This window comes from Leopardus geoffroyi, chromosome C1 (assembly GCF_018350155.1).
Source record: "Leopardus geoffroyi isolate Oge1 chromosome C1, O.geoffroyi_Oge1_pat1.0, whole genome shotgun sequence".
Taxonomy (NCBI): domain Eukaryota; kingdom Metazoa; phylum Chordata; class Mammalia; order Carnivora; family Felidae; genus Leopardus; species Leopardus geoffroyi.
The window spans coordinates 177516210-177539793 of NC_059328.1; the positions used below are offsets into that span (position 1 = coordinate 177516210).

General features: G+C 40.6%; 1 protein-coding gene across 6 annotated transcripts; it reads left to right on the plus strand.

The window, feature by feature from the left end:
• The first annotated feature begins 771 nt into the window (after positions 1–771).
• On the plus strand, positions 772–23584 carry INPP1 (inositol polyphosphate-1-phosphatase). Of its 6 annotated transcripts, XM_045480529.1 has the most exons (7): positions 772–1003; positions 13002–13056; positions 13411–13676; positions 16065–16125; positions 19687–19887; positions 22110–22284; positions 22833–23584. In XM_045480529.1, exons 3-7 carry the CDS (start codon positions 13473–13475, stop codon positions 23398–23400), a joined length of 1209 nt encoding a protein of 402 aa, XP_045336485.1. In that variant the 5' UTR covers positions 772–1003; positions 13002–13056; positions 13411–13472; the 3' UTR covers positions 23401–23584. The 6 variants fall into 6 exon arrangements, with proteins under 6 accessions (XP_045336485.1, XP_045336486.1, XP_045336488.1 ...); XM_045480530.1 differs by lacking the exon at positions 13002–13056 and having other exon boundaries at positions 772–999; XM_045480532.1 differs by lacking the exon at positions 13002–13056 and having other exon boundaries at positions 782–885.

Consider the following 23584-nt stretch of genomic DNA (forward strand, 5'->3'; position numbering starts at 1 on the left):
GAGCCGGGACACGGGGGCTTGAACCCACTAACTCAGAGATCATGGCCTGAGCGGAAGTCAGATGCTTAACTGACTGAGCCACACAGGCGCCCCTCAAAACCATTTTTAAGGCATCCTGAAAACCACAGTTTAAAGGGTTTTTAGAGAGAGGGGTTCCCTACCTATGATGTGCTTCCTGTCAAGGTGGCCCTAGGCCCACACCTTATAAGGCAAAGGCCCGGGAGACACCGGCTTGGTTTGGAGAACCACCAGCACACTTGACATTTCTATTAGAATAGTGGAACCCGATTGTCACTGGCAGGAAGTCTATGTTCAGAGCTGCCGACCTGTCTGTCAAAAACCCTGAATCCCCAAAAGAGTACGGAAAAATGGAGCAGGAGGATTTCACAAACGAAATTTGTGGGCGGCCGCAAGGAAAGAACAAAAACAGCGGGTTAGGTGACCCGGGGGCCTTTTCCTCCTAGCGCCCCTGCTCCCTGAATCATCATGCTCTACTTGTGACGTCGCAGACGCTTGGCCCTGGCGGGCGTGGGATGCCCTCGCCGCCCCGGGAGCCTCCAGGCGTCACCGCGTTTCCACGCCGCGGTCCCGCGTGGGCCGCGGGAGGGCGGCGGCCCCGCGGATGCTGACGGTCCGAGAGCCGGGACGAGCGGGACAGCGAGCACGACGGCGCGCTTCGCGGTCCCCTCGAGCGCCCCCCGCGGTGCCGCGGACCCCAAGCCCTCGGGCTAAGCCTGCGGCCAGCCGCCTGCAGCCCCTCCGCCAGCCTCCGCGCCCGCCGCCGCCTCCGCCGCCGCCGCCGCATTTTCCTCCTCCTCCTCCCCCGCCTCTTCCGTTTCTGGAGGGAAAGGCTGCAGCCTCCTTCCCTCCGCATCCCCGGCTTAGGTAATACGGTTTCCTTCTTGCGTGCCCCTCGCCTCGCCGCCGCTGCCTCCCCACTCCTCGGATCTGGGTCCCCGGGCTGGGCGGAAGGCACGCGCCCCACCGCCCCAGCGGACGGTAGGTGAGTAAACCGGGGCCGGGAGGCTCCGTGCTTCTCCGCCCGGCCTGTGACGACCTCTGTCCGCGGCAGTCAGGCTGCCACCCGGCCCGCCCGCATCGCGGCTGCAGCCCGGCGGTCCGAGGAGCTCGCGGCTCCCGCGGCTCCCTCGGCTCCCTCCGCCCTGCAGAAATGACCCGAAAGAAGCAGAGGGTGGGAAGAAAGGTTAGCCAACAACTTTGTTAAAAAAAACAAAAACAAAAACAAAAACAACCCGATCTTGAGCATTTCCAGATCGAAGAAGCTGACCTGACATTTGCGGAGAGCAGTTGCCCAGGTTCAACAGGTAGATGGCGTAGCTGTCCAGCGCCCCTTGGTTTTGCTTTGGGAGATGCTTCGAAGTGTCCGTTGCTGCTGGCTGCCGCTGGTGACCTACTAGATGAGCGTAAAATAAACATGATGAGGCTATATTTAGAAAAGTCTTTACTTCCTTGCTTTTAATTCTCTGCATTTGGAAGGGCGGTTTTGTGAGATGTGCATAGATAGGTGGTGTGGCCAGAATAGTAAGTGGGAAAAATTTAATTTGGCCGAATCCTATACGCTGTTAGACACAAAGAGCATGAAAAAAATCCCTAGATTATTTAGTACATCCATGAAAAATACATACGAACAATTAAGGTGTGTATTTTGGAGATTTCCAGTTGTAAAGCTAATTTTAAGGCATTGAATAAGCAAGCAGAAATTTGCCCTCTGTTTGAATGGCATTCACTTCAAAAGAACAGTGGGGTTAAGGCTGTATGGACAGACCACTTAAGTGAATCCCACATATTGAAAATAAAACATTTTTTTGGCCCTTTTCCTGTGATTCCTAACTTTGAAACCAAAGAAGTTGATGAGGATCAGCCCCACTCAGCCGGATAACAGTCTAATGGTGAAAATAATCCACTGAACTACTATTGAGTGATGAATTAGCTAAGTGATCTCATTTTTTACTTTTTTTTTTTTTTTCAACGTTTATTTATTTTTGGGACAGAGAGAGACAGAGCATGAACGGGGGAGGGGCAGAGAGAGAGGGAGACACAGAATCAGAAACAGGCTCCAGGCTCTGAGCCATCAGCCCAGAGCCTGACGCGGGGCTCGAACTCACAGACCGCGAGATCGTGACCTGGCTGAAGTCGGACGCTTAACCGACTGCGCCACCCAGGCGCCCCTCATTTTTTACTTTAAAAATAGGGAATATAAAGAAAAGATAAAGGCAGGGGAAAAGTTCGTTTTTTCAAAACATACTTATTGAATTATTTAGAGCCGACTTTATTTTTAAGCTTTTGTGGATTTTTATACTACTCTTTAAATTAGTTCTTGGTCATAAAGAGGATTATGTAAGATGCATAAAGTTACACTTTTTGCATGGAATAAGCTACCATTTCTTTTCATGCTTTGGGACTAAACCGTGCTTGGAAATTGCATGCTTGGAAATTGCAGCCTGGACTTGCCCTTTGATGTGAAATACCTCATTACAGATTTAAATTATGACTGTACTTGTGGTACTCCTGAAAAATAAAAAAGAAAGAAAATATGTCTTGTTGGGCATATAAGGACTGTGAAACAAAAGTTATAAGGTTATTCATTATGTATGTATTTCTCCTTTTATTTCTCTCTGATAACAACTAGAAAATGTCTTATTCTAGTCCATCTTGTAGATAAATTGTGTAAAGATAATTACATTGGGGCGTCTGGGTGGCTCAGTCGGTTCAGCGTCTGACTTCGGCTCAGGTCATGATCTCCTGGTTTGTGGGTTTGAGACCTACGTAAGGCTCTGTGCTGACAGCTCAGAGCCTGGAGCCTGCTTTGGATTCTGTGTTTCCGTGTCTCTCTACCCCTCCCCTGCTCATGCTGTCCCTCTGTCTCTCAAAAATAAATACATGTTAAAAAATTTTTTAAAGATAATTACATCATATAAAGTGATTAATAACAAGTGTCTTCCTCCTTTATTAAAGATGAGGATGGTGTATATGAGAACTTTTTCTGGATGTGTTCTTAATAAATGTCCTTGTTAAAATATTTTGAATCTTTAAATGAAGCTAAAAAAAACTCTGTACGCTGATGTTTTTGTTTGGTTTAGGGTTTAGAAATAAAAGCAGGGTTGACAACATTTTTCTTCCCATCTCATGATTAGCATAGTGTTTCCCAGATTTGCCTAGTTAAAAAAAAAAAAAAAATACCTCAGGCACATAGGGGAGGGGGCAACAAAAGTGGTTTAAAGATTCCCAGGTTGCAGCTTGGAACTTCTTTTTTTTTTTTTTTTTTTTTTAATTTTTTTTTTTCAGCGTTTTTTTTTTTTTTTTTTTTTTTTGGGACAGAGAGAGACAGAGCATGAACGGGGTAGGGGCAGAGAGAGAGGGAGACACAGAATCGGAAACAGGCTCCAGGCTCTGAGCCATCAGCCCAGAGCCTGATGCGGGGCTCGAACTCACAGACAGCGAGATCGTGACCTGGCTGAAGTCGGACGCTTAACCGACTGCGCCACCCAGGCGCCCCTGGAACTTCTTGAATCAGAATCTCTAAGGGAAAGAAGATACTTCAAATAGGTCAAAATGACAAAATTTTAAAAAGACCAACGAAAAAGGCAAGGATGGGAAACACAAGTGGGAAATAACTATTGCTGGAATGAGTAGGTGACATAACCTATCCTCATTCCTGTACATAAAATGGTCTTAAATGGAAGCTATGGTTTTATTAATGTGATGAAGTCACCCATTTAGGAAATCTGAAACTTTTATATCCTTTTGTAGTCAAGCCTCCTGATGATTGAATCTAACAAACATTTTTGCATGTTTAGTCTCTTTTATGTGGTATGCAATGTTAACTCAAGTCCTTTAATGTTATAGGAACATTTTATTAATGGGCTTTTAATATAGATTACTGTGACTAGTAATCTACAGCAAATTCTTGTGTTTGATCATTTCTCTTTCATGTAACAGATTTCTTTACTGCCCCTTTTGTGTTCTAAATAGGGAAGATAAGCACACACATTTTAATAACTTATTTATAACTTTTACTAAAATGACCTAACTCCATCCAAAAGAGAAAAAAAAAAAAAAAAAAACTTTACCTGGGCATAAAACATGGTCAATTATATATAAAAACAAATTAACAAAATAGAATATTAAATATCTATAAAAGAATTTGTCAAGATGAATTACCACAATGGAAAGTGTCAGAGTATTCTGTCTTTTTCTTCTCTCTTCCTTCCTTTTCTTTATTTCTCTTGTTTTGTTGTATTTTGTGTTTTGAGGGGAGGAGGAGGTTTGTTTGCTAGCTTATTTTTATTTTTAATCAACTAAATATTTAAAATCTATTATCCAATTTTAAATTAATGTAAATGTTTGCTAACTTTATCAATAGATACTTGAATGTATCCTTTTCTTTACAGAGTGCAATGCTAATGAGAGTTATAATTAATAGCAAAGGAGTTAGGGGCACCTGGATGGCTTAGTCAGTTGAACATCCAACTTTAGCCTACGTCATGATCTTGCTGATCCCAAGTTCAAGCTCCGCATCAGACTCTGCTACAGCTCAGAGCCTGGAGCCTGTTTTGGATTCTGTGTTTCCCTCTCTCGCTTTGCTCCTCCCCGACTCACACTCTGTCTTTCTCTCTCAAAAATAAACATTTAAAAAATTAAAAAAAAAAAAAAACAGCAAAGGAGTTAAATTCAAATGATCAAAGCAAACTGTTCTCTTTTTTTAATGTTTATTTAGTTTGAGAGAGAGAGAGTGTGTGTGCACATGCCCATGCAGCAGGGGAGAGGCAGAGAGGGAGAGAGAATCCCAAGGAGGCTCTGACAGTGCAGACCCCCATGAGAAGCTTTATCGCAAGAACCATGAGATCTTGACCTGAGGCAAAATCAAGAGTCAGACACTTAACTGACTGAGCCACCCAGGTGCCCCAGAAACTGTTCTTTTAATATTGCTTAAGGAGAACCTAGTTTAGTTATAGTGATGTCATAATTTTTCATTATCAATTGCTTTTTAAATAGGATCTGATCTTCCAAATTCTAGAAAACATCTGTTTTTCTCCTGGGAATTTGTAAGAATCACATATAATCAATCACATATAGTCCCAATTTGACCTGGGAATAAGAAAGCTCTGTTTTACAAACATGACTGATGGTAAGCATCATTAATACCAAAGAATGGGGAGATAGAAATAAAGAATTCAGATCGGGAAGATAAATATTAACCAACTTAGATAGTTATCTATGGTTGTAGGATTAGCAAGCATGCAGGATAATTTTTACATGTTGGCTTTAATGAGCAATTTATGTCTTTTTACTAGTTTGAACTTTTTGAATAAAAGGACTATATTCTTTTATTAGTTTGTGTTCCTTTAAAGGCAAATGTTACATTCAGTTTTTGGTATTGATTTATTCAACATCTGTCAATATCTGTTAAAAATCAACTTTTGCCTCTATAACGTGGAAGTAGAATGACAGGAGGCAGGCTGCTACACCCAGCCTGCAAAAAAATGATACAGAACGTGATCTATGACCTTGCTTTCCTACTGTAATATTCAGAGAATATATTTGGGTCATGTTACTTATCATCACAGAAATAAAAAATAATAGCAATTGTCTAAAAAGATCAATAAAGAACTCCTTTGAATCACATTTCTCCTAACAGTTATAATTTGAAAATTTACATAATGAATAATCCTTGACAGATTAATTTTGGTGGAAGAAAATCCATTTAAACATGTTTGTCAATGGTGGTTCCTCTTGGAGAAGAAGGAGAGGTTACTGATGGGGGGATATGATGGGGGCTTTTAGGCACTGGTAATGTTCTGGATCTGAGTGACAGTTGCATGAGTAGGTTGACTTTGTGTAAATTCATCAAGCTATGCACTTTGAACCTGCATACTTTTCTGCATGTGTTTCTAATTCGATAAAAAGTATTTTTTAAAAGGGGAGGGCAGGGAGAAAGAGAGAGAACAGTCAGTTCAGCAGTTGGCTCCTCCAGGAACCATGCCTGACCCTCCTTCTTGTGCACCTGGAGCACAGAGGCCAGCCAAATCTGTGTTCCATCTCACCAACACCAGTACATTGGTTTGCTTGTCTAGGCTCTGTCTGGCAGGAGATTTAAAGGTGTGTGGTTTCTGGGGTACTTGGCTGCCTCAGCCAGTAGAACGTGCAACTCTTAATCTTGGGGTCGTGAGTTCGAGCCCCACTTTGAATGTAGAGATTGCATAAAAATAAAGCTTTTAAAAACCAAAACTTTGGGGCACCTGGGTGGCTCAGTCAGTTGAGTGTCCAACTTCAGCTCAGGTCACAATCTCTCAGTTCATTAATTAGTTCCAGCCCTGTGAGCCTGCTGCCAGCAAGGAGCCCGCTTGGGATCCTCTGTCTCCCTCTCTCTCTGCCCCTCCCCTACTCTTGGGTGCACACTCTCGCTCTCTCTCTCTCTTAAAAATAAACATTTTACAAAAACCCGAAGTTTCAAAGGTGTGTGGTTTCTTATAACTCTTAGCACATACCTCAGAGGTATTTAATAATGTCATCTGATGCATTTTCTCTGAGCTTTGTAAATACAGAGTTTGTCCCTGTAATGTTGTTTATGAAGTTATCTGCAGGAAGAAAGGAATGACAACAGAAATGCTTTGACCTACTTGCTTACTCATTAGCAGTTCTGTTTTGCTGAGGGCCCTTATCAATGTCGTCACACTTCTGTCACTGTAAACAGCTAAGGGGCAAGGCCAGTTCCTGGTACAACCAGGCTCTTCACACAAAAAAGAACACACTTGGGCCCTAGAATCCCCATAAAATATCCTGACAAAATGTCCCCCTTGACAGTATAATGATCCTCTCAAGCCATCCATACAGGGCCTACCATGATGTCAGAGTAGTCATACAGCCTCCAGGAGCCAAATTTCCACTCAGACGCCCAGAAACTGAAGCAATCAGATCTGGCCTGCATAAAGGAAGTTTATCTGGGTCATTCAGAGAATTACAAGTAGCTCCCAGCCTTTGGGATTTAATGGACTAGTAAATTTTCAGAAAAGATTTTGGCGACCCATATAAAGTTGCCAACCTCTTATTTTCTCAAGGAAGGACACGTGACTGTATTTCTGTGAATTTGTATTTAATAGTCATAGCTGTCCTTTGTTATCTACTATATGCAAAGCTCTGTGCTCGGTACTTTTCCAGAAATATCTCATTTGATCTTCACAGTGTCCCTGCACTTTATTATATTCATATTACAGATGAGGAGAGAGGCTCAGACGGCATAAGTAAATTACCTGATGCCCCACAGCTAGTTCATGGCAAAGCCAGGTTTTGATCCCAGGTTTGTCTCCAAAGCCTGTGTCTTTCCCACTGTACTGTTTATCACATCTGAAATATGCATATATTATTCAAATGTGATTTTTAAAATACTGGTGTTCTGATGAGATGACAGGATGGTTGGAATTAAAATGGAGTTTTGTCTGTGTAGAGATTTGGGTTCCCATGAAAAGTCTTAAGAACAGTTTTTTCACCCACTTCAATGTATTCAATATTTCTCCAACTGGGGATGAAAAAATCCCCCAAAAGCTAAAGAGACCATTTCTGTCTGACATTGCGATACACTATTATGTTGACATACATTTGGTCTGAGATGGTGAGGAATATAACTTCTTCAAACCTGTTCTGCTCAAAAGTGCCTTGAAGTAGGTTGTCCCAGAGTAAGGCTTACAGGAGGTTATTTCAATGTTCACTGTATCATTAATGATTTGGCTGTTAAAGTGAGTACCTCCTATTAGGAAAGACTGACTCACAGAATTAAATTTATTGACCATATAGACGGGGCAAAGTACCTTACTCCATCTTTACTATCTGGCCAGAAGACAGAAGATGAAGGAATAGATTTTGTTGACATTTGCTAAGATTATCAAGGTCTCTCTTTCAGGAGAGGTGTTGGGTGATAAGTTGTATTCCCTCAAAATGTGCATGTTGTAGCCCTAACCCCCAGTACCTCATAATGTGACTGTATTTGGAGACAGGGTCTTCAAAGAGATCATTAGGGTTTATGATATCATATGGATGAGCCCTCATCCAATCTGACTGGTGTCTTTATAAAAAGAGGGAGAGACACCGGGGATGTTCATGCACAGAGGAAAGGCTATAGGAGGACACAGCGAGGAGGTGGTCATCTGCACATCAAGGAGGGAGGCTTCAGGAGAAACCAAACGTGTAGACACCTTGCTCTTGGAACTTCAGAACTATGAGAAAATACATTTCTGTTGTTGAAGCCACCCTGTCTGTGGCATTTTGTTCTGGCAACCCTAGCAAACTGATGCAACAGGAATTAGATATTTGGAATGAGCTAAGCCCTTCCCGCTGATGCCAACACAGCCACTTAAGTGAGACATCAGTAGAATATGATGGATGAGATTTTACTTTCCAGCAAAGATGGTATACATTGGAGATCAGCTGGGGAAAGGTTTTTCTAAGAGTACAAAGGAAGTCAAGTGTCAGATAGTGATTTTTAATAGTCAAATTAGTGACAGCTGTCAGCTAGGTGTGTTTCTCTAATTTTTTTGCTATATAATGTACCTTATAGTAATAATATACTTATGGTTATTTACCCAATAATTACTTTTCCCCTGACTTAACAGGTAAGAATTTATGAAAGAATTTTATTGGCTACGGTGCTGGCTAATAGAGCGACTGCCATTTTCCTGGGACTTGGATCTTGTCACAGTCACTTCCTAGCTGTGTGATTTTGGACAAACTACTTAACCTCCTGTGCCTCAGTCTCTTTATCTGTAAAATAGAGATAACAGTACCTTCTTCATCAGGTTTTGTGAAAATTAAATAAATAATATATGTAAAGTGCTTAGAAGGATACCTGGCATACAGCAAGCACCCAATACATGTTAGCTATTATTTTAACTTGGCCCTGTCTCTGCATGTGGATAACCAATAGAGGAACTCTTGCACCTACATGGTTCCACCATGATATCTGCCACCAGGTGCCAGCCCCCATGGGCTTGCCAGAATGGTGTTGAAGAAGAAGAAGTGGGCCTGAAGAATAGTAGATATTCAATCTCAGTGGTCAGGGGAGCCTGGGTGGCTCAGTCGGTTAGGCATCAGACTTTGGCTCAGGTCATGATCTCATGGTTTGTGAAATCAAGCCCCGTGTCGGGCTTTGTGCTGACAGCTTAGAGCCTGGAGCCTGCTTCGGATTCTGTGTCTCCCCCCCCGCTCTCTGCCCCTACCCAGCTCATTCTCTGTCTCTGTCTCTCAAAAAATAAACATTGAAAAAAATATATTAAAAAAACCTCAGTGGTCAGCATCATCTAGGAGGCTGACAAAAATATAGATTCCTAGGCCCTTTCCCTAAAGATTCTGATTCACCAAGTTTGGATGGAGCCCAGGAATTTGTCTTTTTAGTAGGCACCTTGGTTAATTCTGATACAGGTGGTTCTCAGAACAACTATTAAGAAATACTAATCAAAAATAATTTCTTCTTTATTAAAGGCTATTAAATTATGGTAAATTTCATAACTTACTAATCATGAGTCCGTAATAATTTTCATTTAAGGCATTTGAAATGTTTAAATAAAACTAGCTTAGGTTAAAAAATGAGTATGTAGACTTGTTTTTAAAAATCATCTGAGGGATGCCTGGGTAGCTCAGTCAGTTAAGCACCTGACTCTTGATTTCAGCTCAGGTCATGGTCTCGCAGCTTGTGAGATTGAGGCTCGAGTCAGACTCTGTGCTGAGAGCACAGAGCCTGCTTGGGATTCTCTCTCTCTCTCTCTCTCTCTCTGTCTCTCTCTTTCTCTGCCCCTCCCCAACTCGTGTGTGCTCTCTCTCTCTCAAAATAAACATTTAAAAAAAGCATCTGAAAGATAATTTCCATAAGTGTTTTTAAGAGTTATTGATAAACCTGAAGAAATTCAGCATCTAGTGTAGACCTCAGTTTTTCCACAGACAATTTGAGTTATTCCAGTTGAGTCACTCAAGGTGAGGATGAATTGTTCAGTGCTCCCCTCAGGCTAATGGCCTGAGTGACCTGAGTTGAGGGCCGATGGTGAGAGATACATGGAAGCAGTTTGAAGAGAAGCACAGAGAATGTTGGTTCAGTTTATATGGTGGAAATGGTCCATTCAGCCAGAAAGTAGCAGGCTAGTTGTGCAAATTAATCAGAAAGTTTTGCATGTAGATAATGATAGCTGTGAGAGATTTTTTAGGAAGCTAGGATCCTGGAGAAAGGTAAACAGTGCTGGGTTCTATAGGATGGCTGGAGAAAGCATAGTCCGAAGTTGAAACTGGGCATTCAATCTGGAGCTTAACAAAATATGATAGTGTTGCCCAGGGTCAGAAGAAAGAGTGATTAAGGTTGGACTCTAAGATAACTTTGGAACTGAAAAACCCGAGTATTGTGTTATGATGAATTCCTAAAATCTGTACACCTATTAATTGCAGGACTGAAGTTTATAGCTGATACTTCTTTCCTGCTGGTCAAGCTGCTGTGCTCAAGTTGTGAGAGAATGGTCATTATTGAGGAAATAAAGGTCAAGTTCAAAGGGGAGAAACTCCAGATCCCTGGGGTGAGCTTTCTATGGGAAGAAAGGGGTAGTGGTGTGGCTTCTGTAAGTAGCTCACCTGAGTGTTCTGAGGGCATCATAGGGAAAGTTTCTTGGTTGTGCAATAGTGCAGTGGTATAGTGTTTCTTTAAACAAACTTGGTTTTAACAAAGTTGAGGGAAATAGACAATACTGATACTGTTTATCTAGAAAGTTTTCAAATTAGACTCCTTAAAATCTTTATGCTGCTTTTAAGGTAAGCTATTTGGATGCTATTGGTTCACTGATTATTTTCTCTTCACTTATAATCAGTTACTTAGAACATTTACAAAGAAATCAATATTATCAGAGTTACTGAATTTATACCCTTGGGGCATGTGTATTCCAAGATATGTATGTATCCGGGTATATACACATTTCATATAATTTATAATTTATAGTGTACAGGTGCCATAAATTATTTCTAAGTCAAAGTGCCTCAGCTTATTAATATAACTTTTTTTTAAATGTTTTAATGTTTATTTACTTTTGAGAGAAAGAGAGGCACAGTGTGAGAGGGAAAGGAACAGAGAGAGGGAGACACAGAATCTGAAGCAGGCTGCAGGCTCTGAGCTATCAGCACAGAACCTGATGTGGGGCTCGAAATCACAAACCAGGAGATCATGACCTGAGCTGAAGTTGGATGCTTAACCGACTGAGCCACCCAGGTGCCCCTGTTTTTCTTAGTGTTTAGGTTCAAGTCAACCAAATGAATCTTTGACTATTATTCACTCCTGGATGAAAAATGGCAGTTAGGTAGATAGGTGTTTTTGTTTAATTTTTAACTTCATCTTCTCTACCACTTGACAGCTCTTTGTGTTATTACCATAGTACTACTTTGGACAACTGTCTCCACAAATTGACGAATTATTGTCCTTCATGCTTAATTGTCCCAAGATACTTTTGAATGTCATTTCTTATTATAAAAATAGTATATATTTATTGTAGAATATTTGAAAATTATAGAAAAGCATAATAAAAAAAATCATTTACAATTTCGTACTCAATAACTACCATTAAATATCTGCATAACTACCAGTACAGCATCACCTACTGGTCTTTCAATCTCGCTCTCTCCTCTCTCTCTCTCTCTCTCTCGATATATATATACACATATATACATATATATGTATGTATATATATGTATACATATATATGTATATATGTGTACACACACACACACACACACACACCTAGAGAATGTATGTGTGCATATAAACACAAATTGGTAACATATTATCATACTATATACATAGCTATAAGGTTTTCCCGTTTAATGCTATAGCATTAACATATCTCCATATTATTAAATATTCCTTAAAAACATGATTTTAAGGACCACATAGTAGTCTGTCATACATTTTACAAATATTTAAGATTATTTTCAACCTTTTGCTATTGTAAACAATGTTAATCCTTCTTTTGCAAATATATCTTAACCCAACTCTGACTTTTTTAACACAAATTAAGCCAAAATGGAATTACTGCCTAAAGATAAGTGACATATGTAGCAATCTTGATACATTTATCTCAAACCCCCTCTGGAAACCCATTCGTTTGCATGTCCCTGAGTAGAGCATCCGCACCTGTTTCACCATACCTGCAAGAATGAATGCTAGCTTAAAATAGCTTTGTCTACCTAGTAGCAAAGGAAGAGATCTCATTGTTTTTATTCACTTCTGTTACTGTTGAGGTTGGACATATTTTCTCATGGTGGTTGACGCATAATCTTAAGAATATAGCATTTTTTTTTTTTTGGCAAACTTAAGACAAACCAACTATGACCACTCACAGTTAACTCCATTGCAAGGACATCCTTGTTATATTAATCCTCAGCCTCTGAGAGTCCATTAAGGGAATTTTTTTTAAAGAAGTTGAGTGTTTATTATGACAATAAAGATCCTGGGCTTGTGAATGAGACTGACTCAGAGCCCTGCCGTTTAGTCTTTTGTAACCCTGAAGAAGTTACCCAATCTTTCTAGACTTCAGGTTTCCTTGACTGTAAAACAAAACTGAGAATCCTCACAGTAATTCTCACAATGACATCGCATTTGAAGCTTGTTGGAGCTTTCAGTGAAATGCACCTACTGCTGAAAAGTGAGAAATGTTTCCTAATTACCCAATTGCTATGTCAAGGTATGACAGCATACTTCTTCGAAGCCAGAACTTTTAAAGTCCAGCAAGTTGCGTGTTTTACTTTACTATTTAAACTTTTACAGCAGCACAGATTGTGGGACTTTTTTCTCCCCATTAAAAAAAAAAGGTAGTTGGAAGACAGCTTAGCTGTTAGCCCAAGCGTGGCTTCAGAGTCTTGTAGGACACGACAGTGCTTGCTGAAGTGATGCTTAGTACTTTAGAAAGTTGCCCTAAAACGGATAAGGACAAATCCTCTTCCACTTCTGTCTTCTTCCCCAATAGGGTGAAAGAAAGCGCTGCTTCAACATTGCCACTGAGCCTGTGTGATCATTGTAAGGTCATTACAAGACTTCTGTTTTCCTTTTAACATTGTGCTTGTTTCCACCTGCCTGTCCATCTAGGGATTTAGAAATATAATGTAGAGGATTCTCAAAGACTTCCCTTCTCTGAGAATTCAATTCTTTGCATAATGGATTTTTGAGACTGAAAGTACATTTTGAAGTATTAAAAAATAACTTTGATATTTTAGATGCGATCTGCTCTTTCACACTGAAGATGTGACTAGGGCATATGCTAGCTGTTCAGCCCTGCCGACCAGGTTGACTGCCAGACGGGCTGTTTAGTAGTGTCAGAGGCACCCTGACATCATTCCCTGAACTGCTTTCTCTTTCACATTCTTGTACTTTTCCAGCTGACAGCCCAGAGGGTAGGTGCCGATTCCACCAGCACCGCCACTGGAAAGCAAGGTTCAGAATGTCAGCTATCCTCCGGGAGCTGCTCCGTGTCTCTGAGAAAGCTGCCAACATCGCCCGGGCATGCAGGCAGCAGGAAGCCCTCTTCCAGCTGCTGATAGAAGAAAAGAAAGAGGGAGAAAAGAACAAGAAGTTTGCAGTTGATTTCAAGACCCTGGCTGATGTACTGGTACAGGAAGTTATAAAACAGAATATGGAGAACAAGGTAAGAAAGGTCACAGCCAAGGTAATTGCCCTGTGGTTTTTTTTTCGATAGAATAGCGTGCCTTTTCCTTTTCCCTCCCCACCTCAGAATACTAGCGCCTAGGATTCTAATAAACAACTTGGGTTTTCCCGTCCCCTTGTTTTGACTACAAAATTACCAAAATGTTCATTGCAGAAAAAATTTAAAATACGGAAAAGCAAATAAGGGGAAAAAAATCACAATTCTGACAACTAAAGAGAAACATTTGGGCGTGGAGCTTTTTACTTATCAATGAATTTCTTTTTAATAAATAATACATGTTCTCTGGAAAATAAGCAAAAATAAGAATCCTTAATCCTAACACTAGAGAGAACGACAGCTATGTTTTACCAAATCTTGTAGGAACATTTTCCGTCTACATGTAGTTTGCATGGCACATAGAACTGATCTCAGTAGAAATGAGAACATACTGTTTTATTGAGTTCTTTTTTTAACTTGACATATCATATCCCACCTTTTGATGTAATCTTGTATCTAATGGTTGCCTCAGTTATTGGCTTGTACTGTCCTGGATACTGGAAATTCCCTTTATTATAATAGAAAAACATTTACAACTAACAATGATTGTGATTCTAGGTATCTTAAGCTGACTGGGAAAAGAAACTATTTGTAAGTAGTTATAACAAACAATAGCACTAGCAGACAATTACGAGTCCTCACTGTGTGTCAGGCACTTCTAAGGGCTTTAAGTATATTAATTTATGTAACTATTATATTATATAATTATAAATAATATAAATAATTATAAATAATATATTATATTTATATTTTATATTAAAATTGTAATAATTTTATGAGGTAGAAACTATTATTCCAATGTAATGGATGAGAAAAGGGAAGCACAGAGAGGTTAAGTAACTTGTCCAAAGTTACACAGCAAGCAAATAGCAGGGCTGGCTTTTGAACACAGGCCGACTGGCTCTAGAGTTTGTGCTCTTTGCAATACTATGTTGCCTTTATATGATAATCTAATAATTCCATATTTTTTTAAGATTTGAGAGGATAGAACTTTATTACAGGAAGCAGTACAAAATATTGGAATAGTTTCTATGAAATTCGCAAAATGTTGGGAATCATTTGGAACCATTTAAATGAATTCTTGAACATAGGCAGGAAGAGAGAATAAATGACCCCTTGAAATCTCTGCCAACTATACTTTTTCATGCCCTGTAATATCTAGCTCCAATAAATGAAGCAAGTTTATTTTTGTTACTGATCGAGATAGTTGGGTGCAAGAGAAGGTTGAGCAACTGCATTAGAAATGTATCAACATGCACAGTTATTGGCTAATATTTGCCCCCAAGCATTATAACAAGCTGAGGTAACTGTTCATTGATAAACATATGACAGGACTTATGAACAAATAAACGACATTCATTGCTGGCTATATAAGAGGCTTTGTTTCCTGACCCTTATATCCTGTAGCCTCGGGATGAATGGGCTCACTGGCAGCCCCTGTTGACTTGGATTGTTCTTCAGAAGAGGAAAAAAATAACAAGTGGTTGCAGGCATTGTTAAAGCTCTTGGCCATCTGCAAATGACTGGGTTCAAATATCTGAAGCGTTTCCTTGCTTTTGTTCCCTGAGAACATCATGCATATCGTAACTAAGCACATATTTTGAGAAAAATTATCTTTACCACAGAGAGGATCAGAAGCAAAATGTCCCTGAAAGCTTCCTGGTCATACAAGGGATGAGAGAAGATTCTTACTTAGCTCCATTTTTTCATTCTATTTTGATGCATTATCAGTCAATAAAATATTCCAACCCCCCTTTTTTTTCTGTATCCCCTTCCTTGCCTGAAGTCTCGTGATACCTCCAACAAGTGCGGAAGACACCTGAAAAGGAAAGCAATGACATCTAATGTCATCCTCTGATCCCTTCTGTCCAGTCTCAAGTCATAGTCTTAGGTACTTGGTCAATCCCATTAACTCACATAAACCAGTAGGGTGCTGTTGAAGAGCAACAACAGTTCAAGTGTCTCCTTTGCAAATATTCTAGTTCTATCGCCTGTAAGTGGAAGGATGAAGTTTCTAAAGTACTTCTGCAGACCCAACAGAACATAAGGAAACCAGACTTCTACCATGATTTGAACTTCCTGGAGGGGCAAAGGAGCAGGAAAATACTAGAAAACTAAGTACTGAACCAACCTGACTTCACTTTTTATACTAGATTGATTTCTGGGATTGTAAATTTCTAAATTTCAGATCTAGTTGTACTATTTAATTTGAAGTACAAAATGAGAATATGCACAGAATTGAACATGTATGTGGGATTTGGGGATTTTTTGGTTTTTGCTTTGTCTTTGTTTTTGTCTTTTTGTTTCTTTGTCATACTCTAAATCATTCAGTTTCCAGGCTTGGGAAAAAACATTTTGGGAGAAGAATCCAATGAGTTTACTAATGATTTGGGTAAGTATAAGAATCCTAATGTATTTTTATAATTTAATTATTATATGGTATTGTAATTTTCAATGACATCAAGAAATAAAGGAATGTTTGTAAGCCTTTCATATAAATAGCATATTTTAATGTTAAGCTTCATTGAGTACCTCAGAATATTATGCCATTCAAGTTAGAGAGATGTAGTATCTTGTAAGTATTTAGCAAGTCCACATGTATTATTTTATATATAAATCTGTACCATTTAAATAATGTTTGGGGAAGTTGCATGGCCCTTTGAGAATCTAATGGAAGTTACAGATGCTCTCAGAAAGATGCACATTTACAGTTATATAGACAATTTTAGGTTCAAGTTTTGTGTTTTTTGTTTTTTGTTTTTGTTTTGTTTTCCTTTTTTAGAGAGAGAGCATGAGTAGATGAGAGGGGCAGAGGGAGAGAAACAATCTTTTTTTTAAAAAAATTTTTTTTAATGTTTTATTTATTCTTGAGAGAGAGACAGAGACAGAGCATGAGCGAGGAAGGGGCAGAGAGAGTGGGAGACACAGAATCTGAAGCAGGCTCCAGGCTCCGAGCTGTCAGCTCAGAGCCCGATGTGGGGCTTGAACTCACAAGCCGTGAGATCATGACCCGAGCTGAAGTCGGATGCTCAACCGACTGAGCCACCCAGGCACCCCGAGAAACAATCTTAAGTAGGCTCCGTGCTCAGTTTGGAGCCAGACACAGGGCTGTATCCCATGACGCTGGTACCATGACCTGAGAGGAAATCAAAATTTGGATGCTCAGTCAACTGGCCAGGTGCCCCTAGGTCCAAGTTTTAAACCCATTCATGGACCTCCCCGGGGAGTCCATAGACCTTGGTTGAGAATCTAGAGAGGCCCTGTCTCTGAAATACTGTGTGCTCTTGAGTAAAGAAAACGTGTTCACCTCATTAGTTCTCTGGTCTCAGAACCTTGGTAAAAGGAGTTGGATTAAATAAAAGGTTCCTTTAATACCAAATTTTATGTCTTCTTTAATTAGTTTCCTGTGGGCCAGATTGTCCGTTGATCTACTTCCATGTTCCCTTATGGTAGAGAGAAAAATATCAAAATCTCTGATCCCTTAGAGAGAAACAAATTATTTTTAGTTTGGGTGTTTTATTTGTTTAAGGTAGAAGATTAAAATAGTGAACTTTAATCACTGATCACTGACAAATAGTTAAACCTCTAGAGGCACAGTTACAAAGGCAAAAACTAATTTCAGGATTAACGCTGGGAAAATTTTCCCCTTTGTGGGCTGCGTATTAAGATGCAATTAGTTCTATGATACTCATTGAGAGAAATCTCATTTAAACTTCTTAAGGTTGAAAAAAACACCTGTGATTAACTGATAAGAAGTCCTATGCTTGCCTACCTCAAAAACAATTTAGTATTTTATTTACCTAGAATTATAGGGGCAAAAAGGCATTCCACATACATATTCCTGAGAACCGAAGGGGAGAATGAGTTTAGCGTGCTGGGGGTGGGTCACAGAAACATGGCCCGTGGGATGGATAAGGTAAGTGGGGGCAGGAACAGAGCGTGGAAGTTTGCAGGAGGAGTTTGAATTTTCCTCTACGTGTGACGGGAATTCACTAGAGATTTTTTTTTTTATTCTTTTTTATTTTTTTAAGTTTATTTATTTTGAGACAGAGAGAGAGAGTGTGTGTGTGAGAGTGAGCAGGGGAGGGGCAGAGAGAGAGGGAGAGAGAGAACATCCCAAATAGGCTCCTCACTGTCAAGGAGAAACCTGATGTGGGGCTTGATCTCACAAACCATGAGATTCATGACCTGGGCCTAAATCAAGAGTCAGATGCTTAACTGACTGAGCCACCCAGGTGCCCTTCACTGGAGCATTTTAAGCGCAGGAGTGATGTGATATGATTTGCTTCTTGGCCTGATCCCATGACTTTTACCAAGCCCAGTCATAGGTGCTTGATTAAGTGGCAGTGATTAGCATTATGATTCCCCAACTTCAACAGTCTAATTTAATTTGAACTTAACTAAATAGAATTGAATGTTTCTTGCTGATACAGTCATCATTGTAATAGATTCATACTGTGTTTCCCAAACTTTAATGATCACATGAATCACTTGGGATTCTTTAAAACTCAGGTGTGGGATGGAGCCTGAAGTTCTGAATTTCTTTTTTTTTTTTTTAATTTTTTTTTTTCAATGTTTATTTATTTTTGGGACAGAGAGAGACAGAGCATGAACGGGTGAGGGGCAGAGAGAGAGGGAGACACAGAATCGGAAACAGGCTCCAGGCTCTGAGCCATCAGCCCAGAGCCTGCGGCGGGGCTCGAACTCACAGACCGCGAGATCGTGACCTGGCTGAAGTCGGACGCTTAACCGACTGCGCCACCCAGGCGCCCCTGAAGTTCTGAATTTCTAACAGGCTCTCAGGTGATGCTGCTGCCAGTCCTTGGAATGGCTAGGGTCACTAGGAGTACTTGTCTATGTACCTAAAAAGCCCCAAAGTGCCATGTCTTCTTCTTTTAAAAAGTTTATAGGGGCGCCTGGGTGGCGCAGTCGGTTAAGCGTCCGACTTCAGCCAGGTCACGATCTCGCGGTCCGTGAGTTCGAGCCCCGCGTCGGGCTCTGGGCTGATGGCTCAGAGCCTGGAGCCTGCTTCTGATTCTGTGTCTCCCTCTCTCTCTGCCCCTCCCCCGTTCATGCTCTGTCTCTCTCTGTCCCCCAAAAAATAAATAAACGTTGAAAAAAAAAATTTAAAAAAAAAAAAAAAAGTTTATATTCACCATTGCCGTCCCTTTGTGTTGCTACTAAGTTGCCTATTTTTGCCTCTTTCCTCACTTCTGTTGGGAGCTAGAAACCAGATTAACCAAGGGTCTAAGAAGCATGTTCAAAGTGCTCGTGAAGCAGCTGGATTTGGTAACTTGTGGTTTCATTTGGATGAGTAGCTTTACTTACATCCTAATTTCCAGTGGGTTTCACAGAGGAGAGCTATTTTTAGGTATGTCATTTAGAGTCATGCAGTTTACCACACGTAAAGAGTAGTTACACTTCATCTTATGGTACTTTGCTGTAAAGTTGCATAAACACCTTTTAGTTAAAAGCAGTTTTATAGAGGGAGGTAGAAGCATTTCGTGTGCTGATAAAACCTCCCTTCTTTTCGATAATACATTCTAACACTAACAAGGTGACCTGTGTATATTCAGAAGGCAGAAGGCATAAAACATAAATATTATCAAGGGCTCGGGATTCAGGGTTTCTTAACTGGTTCATGAGCTCCCTTAAACTAGATGCAAGATTGTATGCATGTTCCCCTGTGGACATTTTCCTGGGAAGAAGTTTCTTTGATACCTGGAATCTACCCCTCACGTCATACTAGGTATTTCGGCCACTACTGGGCACCTGTGACCTTGTGAAGCTGCCTGGGTGATTCTGGCAGTCAACCAGGGTAGGAACCAGGAGTATGAACATATTGCCCTCGCCCAATCTAAGTGCACAGCTTTGGCTCTTCCTCACCCCTCAGTTGTTGTTTCTCCCCCAGAGCTCTTGAAATGTAATGGCTTTTAGTTTGTCTTTATTCCAGGGGAAAAGATTATCTTGAGACTGTGTCCAACAGAGGAAGAAACAGTAGAGCTTCTTAGCAAAGTCCTTAATGGTAACAAGTTGGCGTCTGAAGCATTAGCCAAGGTTGTCCATCAGGATGTCACTTTTACTGACCCAACTCTGGATTCAATAGAGATCAGCATTCCACAGGACATTTTGGGAATCTGGGTGGATCCCATAGGTAAGTAGAGGAGAATGTTTGCTTTTATTTGTTCTTATTAGTAATCCTTTTGTGGGAGGAGGCATGGAAAAATAAAAATTCAGAGTGTAGTTTAATTCTCCTAGAAGATTTTAACATTTCAGAGTTATAAAATGAATAGTGAAGAGTGAAAGTATACGTGTGATGATGTGTTGTTATGTGTATACTTGTAACATTTCTACAATGGATATGCACAAGTATTTGTGTGCCATCTCTGTGTGTGCATATATATACAAAGCTGAATTAACGTACACACACACACACACAAAGCTGAATTAATTCATCTTTGAAAGACTTCAGAGGCCAGACTGGTAAATATGAGAGAATAATGAACTAATAGTAGCTATAACTAATTGAGCACACGTGCCATTTAAAGAATACTCAGCTCTAGCAGATTGTTGCCATAGAGGAGTACAGTCTAGATGTTTAGGTTTTTAAAGAGAAACCAAAATCCAGGTTTTTAAGTGATAGCTCCCATTTTTTAACCACTGACTACTAATTCAATTAAACAAGTAAACAGTCAAAACCACTGTATAGGTCAAGCAAAACACAGTATAACACAGCTGAATGTGATTCACTCCCAGTTTGTGTGCCCTACGTAAATCTTACCTATTATTTTCTTGGGCATGGTTGTGGTAGAACCCTAGTTTATAGCTCTGTGTTTTAACAGTGTAGGTCTATTTCAGTGATGCTATTAATACAATGCCCAGGATATTAATTTGCAGAGTCTCTCCTTTTTTTTTCGTTTCCACTTGCCTACCACATTCTGCCCAATACAGCTGGGACCACTCCCAGGCACCCCCGCCCCCATCCTCCCATCTTGCAAGCACATTAATATAACATTACAGAAGTGCCTTTAATCACCAGGGAATTACAGAACATTCAATCGATGGCTTACATATGCAAACTAAGATTTCCCAAAATCTTTTATCACACAATGGTAAATTAGCATTAGTTGTGGTTTTCTGAGGGACCAGAATCTCCTATTTCTTGGTTCTATCCTGAATTGATTCTGCTAGCCAGCTCTTTTGCACAGCACACCTTAACTGGGTATTAACTCACTACTAGATGTTGGCAGTCAGCTGCTGGCATGTATGTCTCTTAAGCTCATTGCCTTCTTTTTCACAGGAGGACTATCAATTTCTTCCTTTTGTGCCACCATCACTGACTCCCTCTTCTAATTTAAGGGACAGGGGTGCCTGGGTGGCTCAGTCAGTTAAGTGCCCGACTTCGGCTCAGGTCATGATCTCACAGTTTGTGAGTTCGAGCCCCGCGTCACTCTCTACACTGATGGCTCAGGGCCTGGAGCCTGCTTCGGATTCTGTCTCCCTCTCTCTCTGCCCCTCCCCCACTCATGCTCTGTCTCTGTCTCAAAAATAAATAAAACATTTTTAAAAAAATTTAATTTGAGGGACAAAAAAAAAAAAAGGTAATTTCACCCCTGAGAGATTTCTGGAAGGAGATTTTCCCATCCATCCACACTATACTTGTCCTCTGATTAGTAACAGGCTCTAAAGAATCCCACCACAGTCATCCTGAGTCATTAGCTTTTAAATGCTTTTGACATATGATGGATATTTGAGTGCTTATGGTATGCGAGGTGCTATGCTAGATGCCACATGAACTACAGACATGTCCTCTCCCTTCAAGAGTTCCCACAGAGTTGGGAAAAATGGAACACAAGCAGCTTGAAAATGGAAGTACAAGAGGTCAAATAACAATTTGAAACGAGTGACACTCAAAGGCAAAACTTGACTGATTACTCTCTTAGTCTGTTCGGGCTGTGCTAACAAAATACCATGGACTAGGTAGCTTATAAACAATAGAAACTTATTTCTCAAAGTTCTGGAGTGCCAGCATGGTGAGATGAGGGCCCTCTTCCTGCTTCATAGCTGGCACCTTCTCACCATGTCCTTATAGAGTGGAAGGGACTAAGGATCTCTCTGGAGCCTCTTCTATAAGGCACTAATCTCATTAATTAAGGTTTCACCCTCATGACTTAGGTATCTCCCAAAGGCCTAACTTACTAATACGATCACCTTTATGGGGTTAGAATTTGGGGAGAATACATTCAGACCACAGCAGTTACCAAATTGGTAGAACACAGAAATGATACAGCACAGCGTTTCCAGTTGTATCCATCATTATCTTTGAAATAATCATTACCTGAATCCAAACAAATGTGCTTCATTTTTTTTTTCCAGATTCAACTTATCAGTATATAAAAGGTTCTGCTGACATTAAATCCAACCAAGGAATCTTCCCCAGTGGACTTCAGTGTGTCACCATTTTAATTGGTGTCTATGACCTACAGACAGGAGTGCCCCTAATGGGAGTCATCAACCAACCTTTTGTATCACAAGATCTAAACACACTCAGGTAAGATCTATCACTCCACATGACATTACCATGACTTGATACACTAAGGGGTTCCTACTAAAGTCTGCAGGTTTAAATTAAAATTCCTTCTATTTTCAATCCTGGGTTAAATATAATTTTAGTGGGGGCTTGGTGGATGCTGATAGAAACTGCAAGGTGCTCTGCTAGATGCCACATGAACTACAGACATGTCCTCTCCCTTCCAGAGTTCCCACAGAGTTGGGAAAAATGGAACACAAGCAGCTTAAAAATAGAAGTACAAGAGGTCAGACCATTCCTGGAGGCCAGAAATCCCACAGATGTTTCCACATTGTTCTAGACTGATGTGATAATGCTGACAGCATTCCTAACTGGCAGCCACATGACACGTGCAGGCATAGGAGTTACTTTTACAAACCAATTAGCTACTTGATACCTATTTCTAGCCTTAAGGGCATTGAGATTTGTTGCCTGATACACTTTTTTCATATCATCCTGTTGGAAAACAACATAAGTAATAAAACAAATGTGACAGCCTATGGCCACAAACTGAAAGTTCTCTTCTGCAGGTGGAAAGGACAGTGCTACTGGGGCCTTTCTTACATGGATACCAACATCCATTCACTTCAGCGTCTTGACTCTACAAGAAAGAACAGTGAAGCACGGAGCCAAATGACTGAAAACACCAGCTCTGAGGCGGAATGCTCCCACCCGTTTTCAGCGGTCATTAGTACGAGTGAAAAGGACACTATCAAAGCCGCGTTGTCACGTGTATGTGGCGAGCGCATATTCCGGGCAGCCGGGGCTGGTTACAAGAGCCTTTGTGTTGTCCAAGGCCTTGTTGACATTTACATCTTTTCAGAGGATACCACGTTCAAGTGGGACTCTTGTGCGGCTCATGCCATACTCAGGGCCATGGGTGGGGGAATGGTAGACTTAAGAGAATGCCTGCAAAGAAATTCAGAAATGGGGCTTGATTTGCCACAGCTGGTGTACCACGTGGAAAACGAAGGTGCTGCTGGCGTGGATCGGTGGGCCAACAAGGGAGGACTGATTGCATACAGATCAAGGAAGCAACTGGAGACATTCCTGAGCCTCCTTATCCAAAACCTTGCGCCTGTGGATACATGCACGTAGATGAACTCTGTTCTCATGTACTTGAAAACCCAACTGTGAACAATTTCCCACATCTCTTATCTTTTGAAGACAGCTTTGTCCTATGGATGGTCAATGTTCTCCTTCCTCTTTTGAGGAGCATTTTTCCATTATGTGTTCGTAATAACGATAATTTCAATAAATGAATGACATCGTGTAGCAGTTA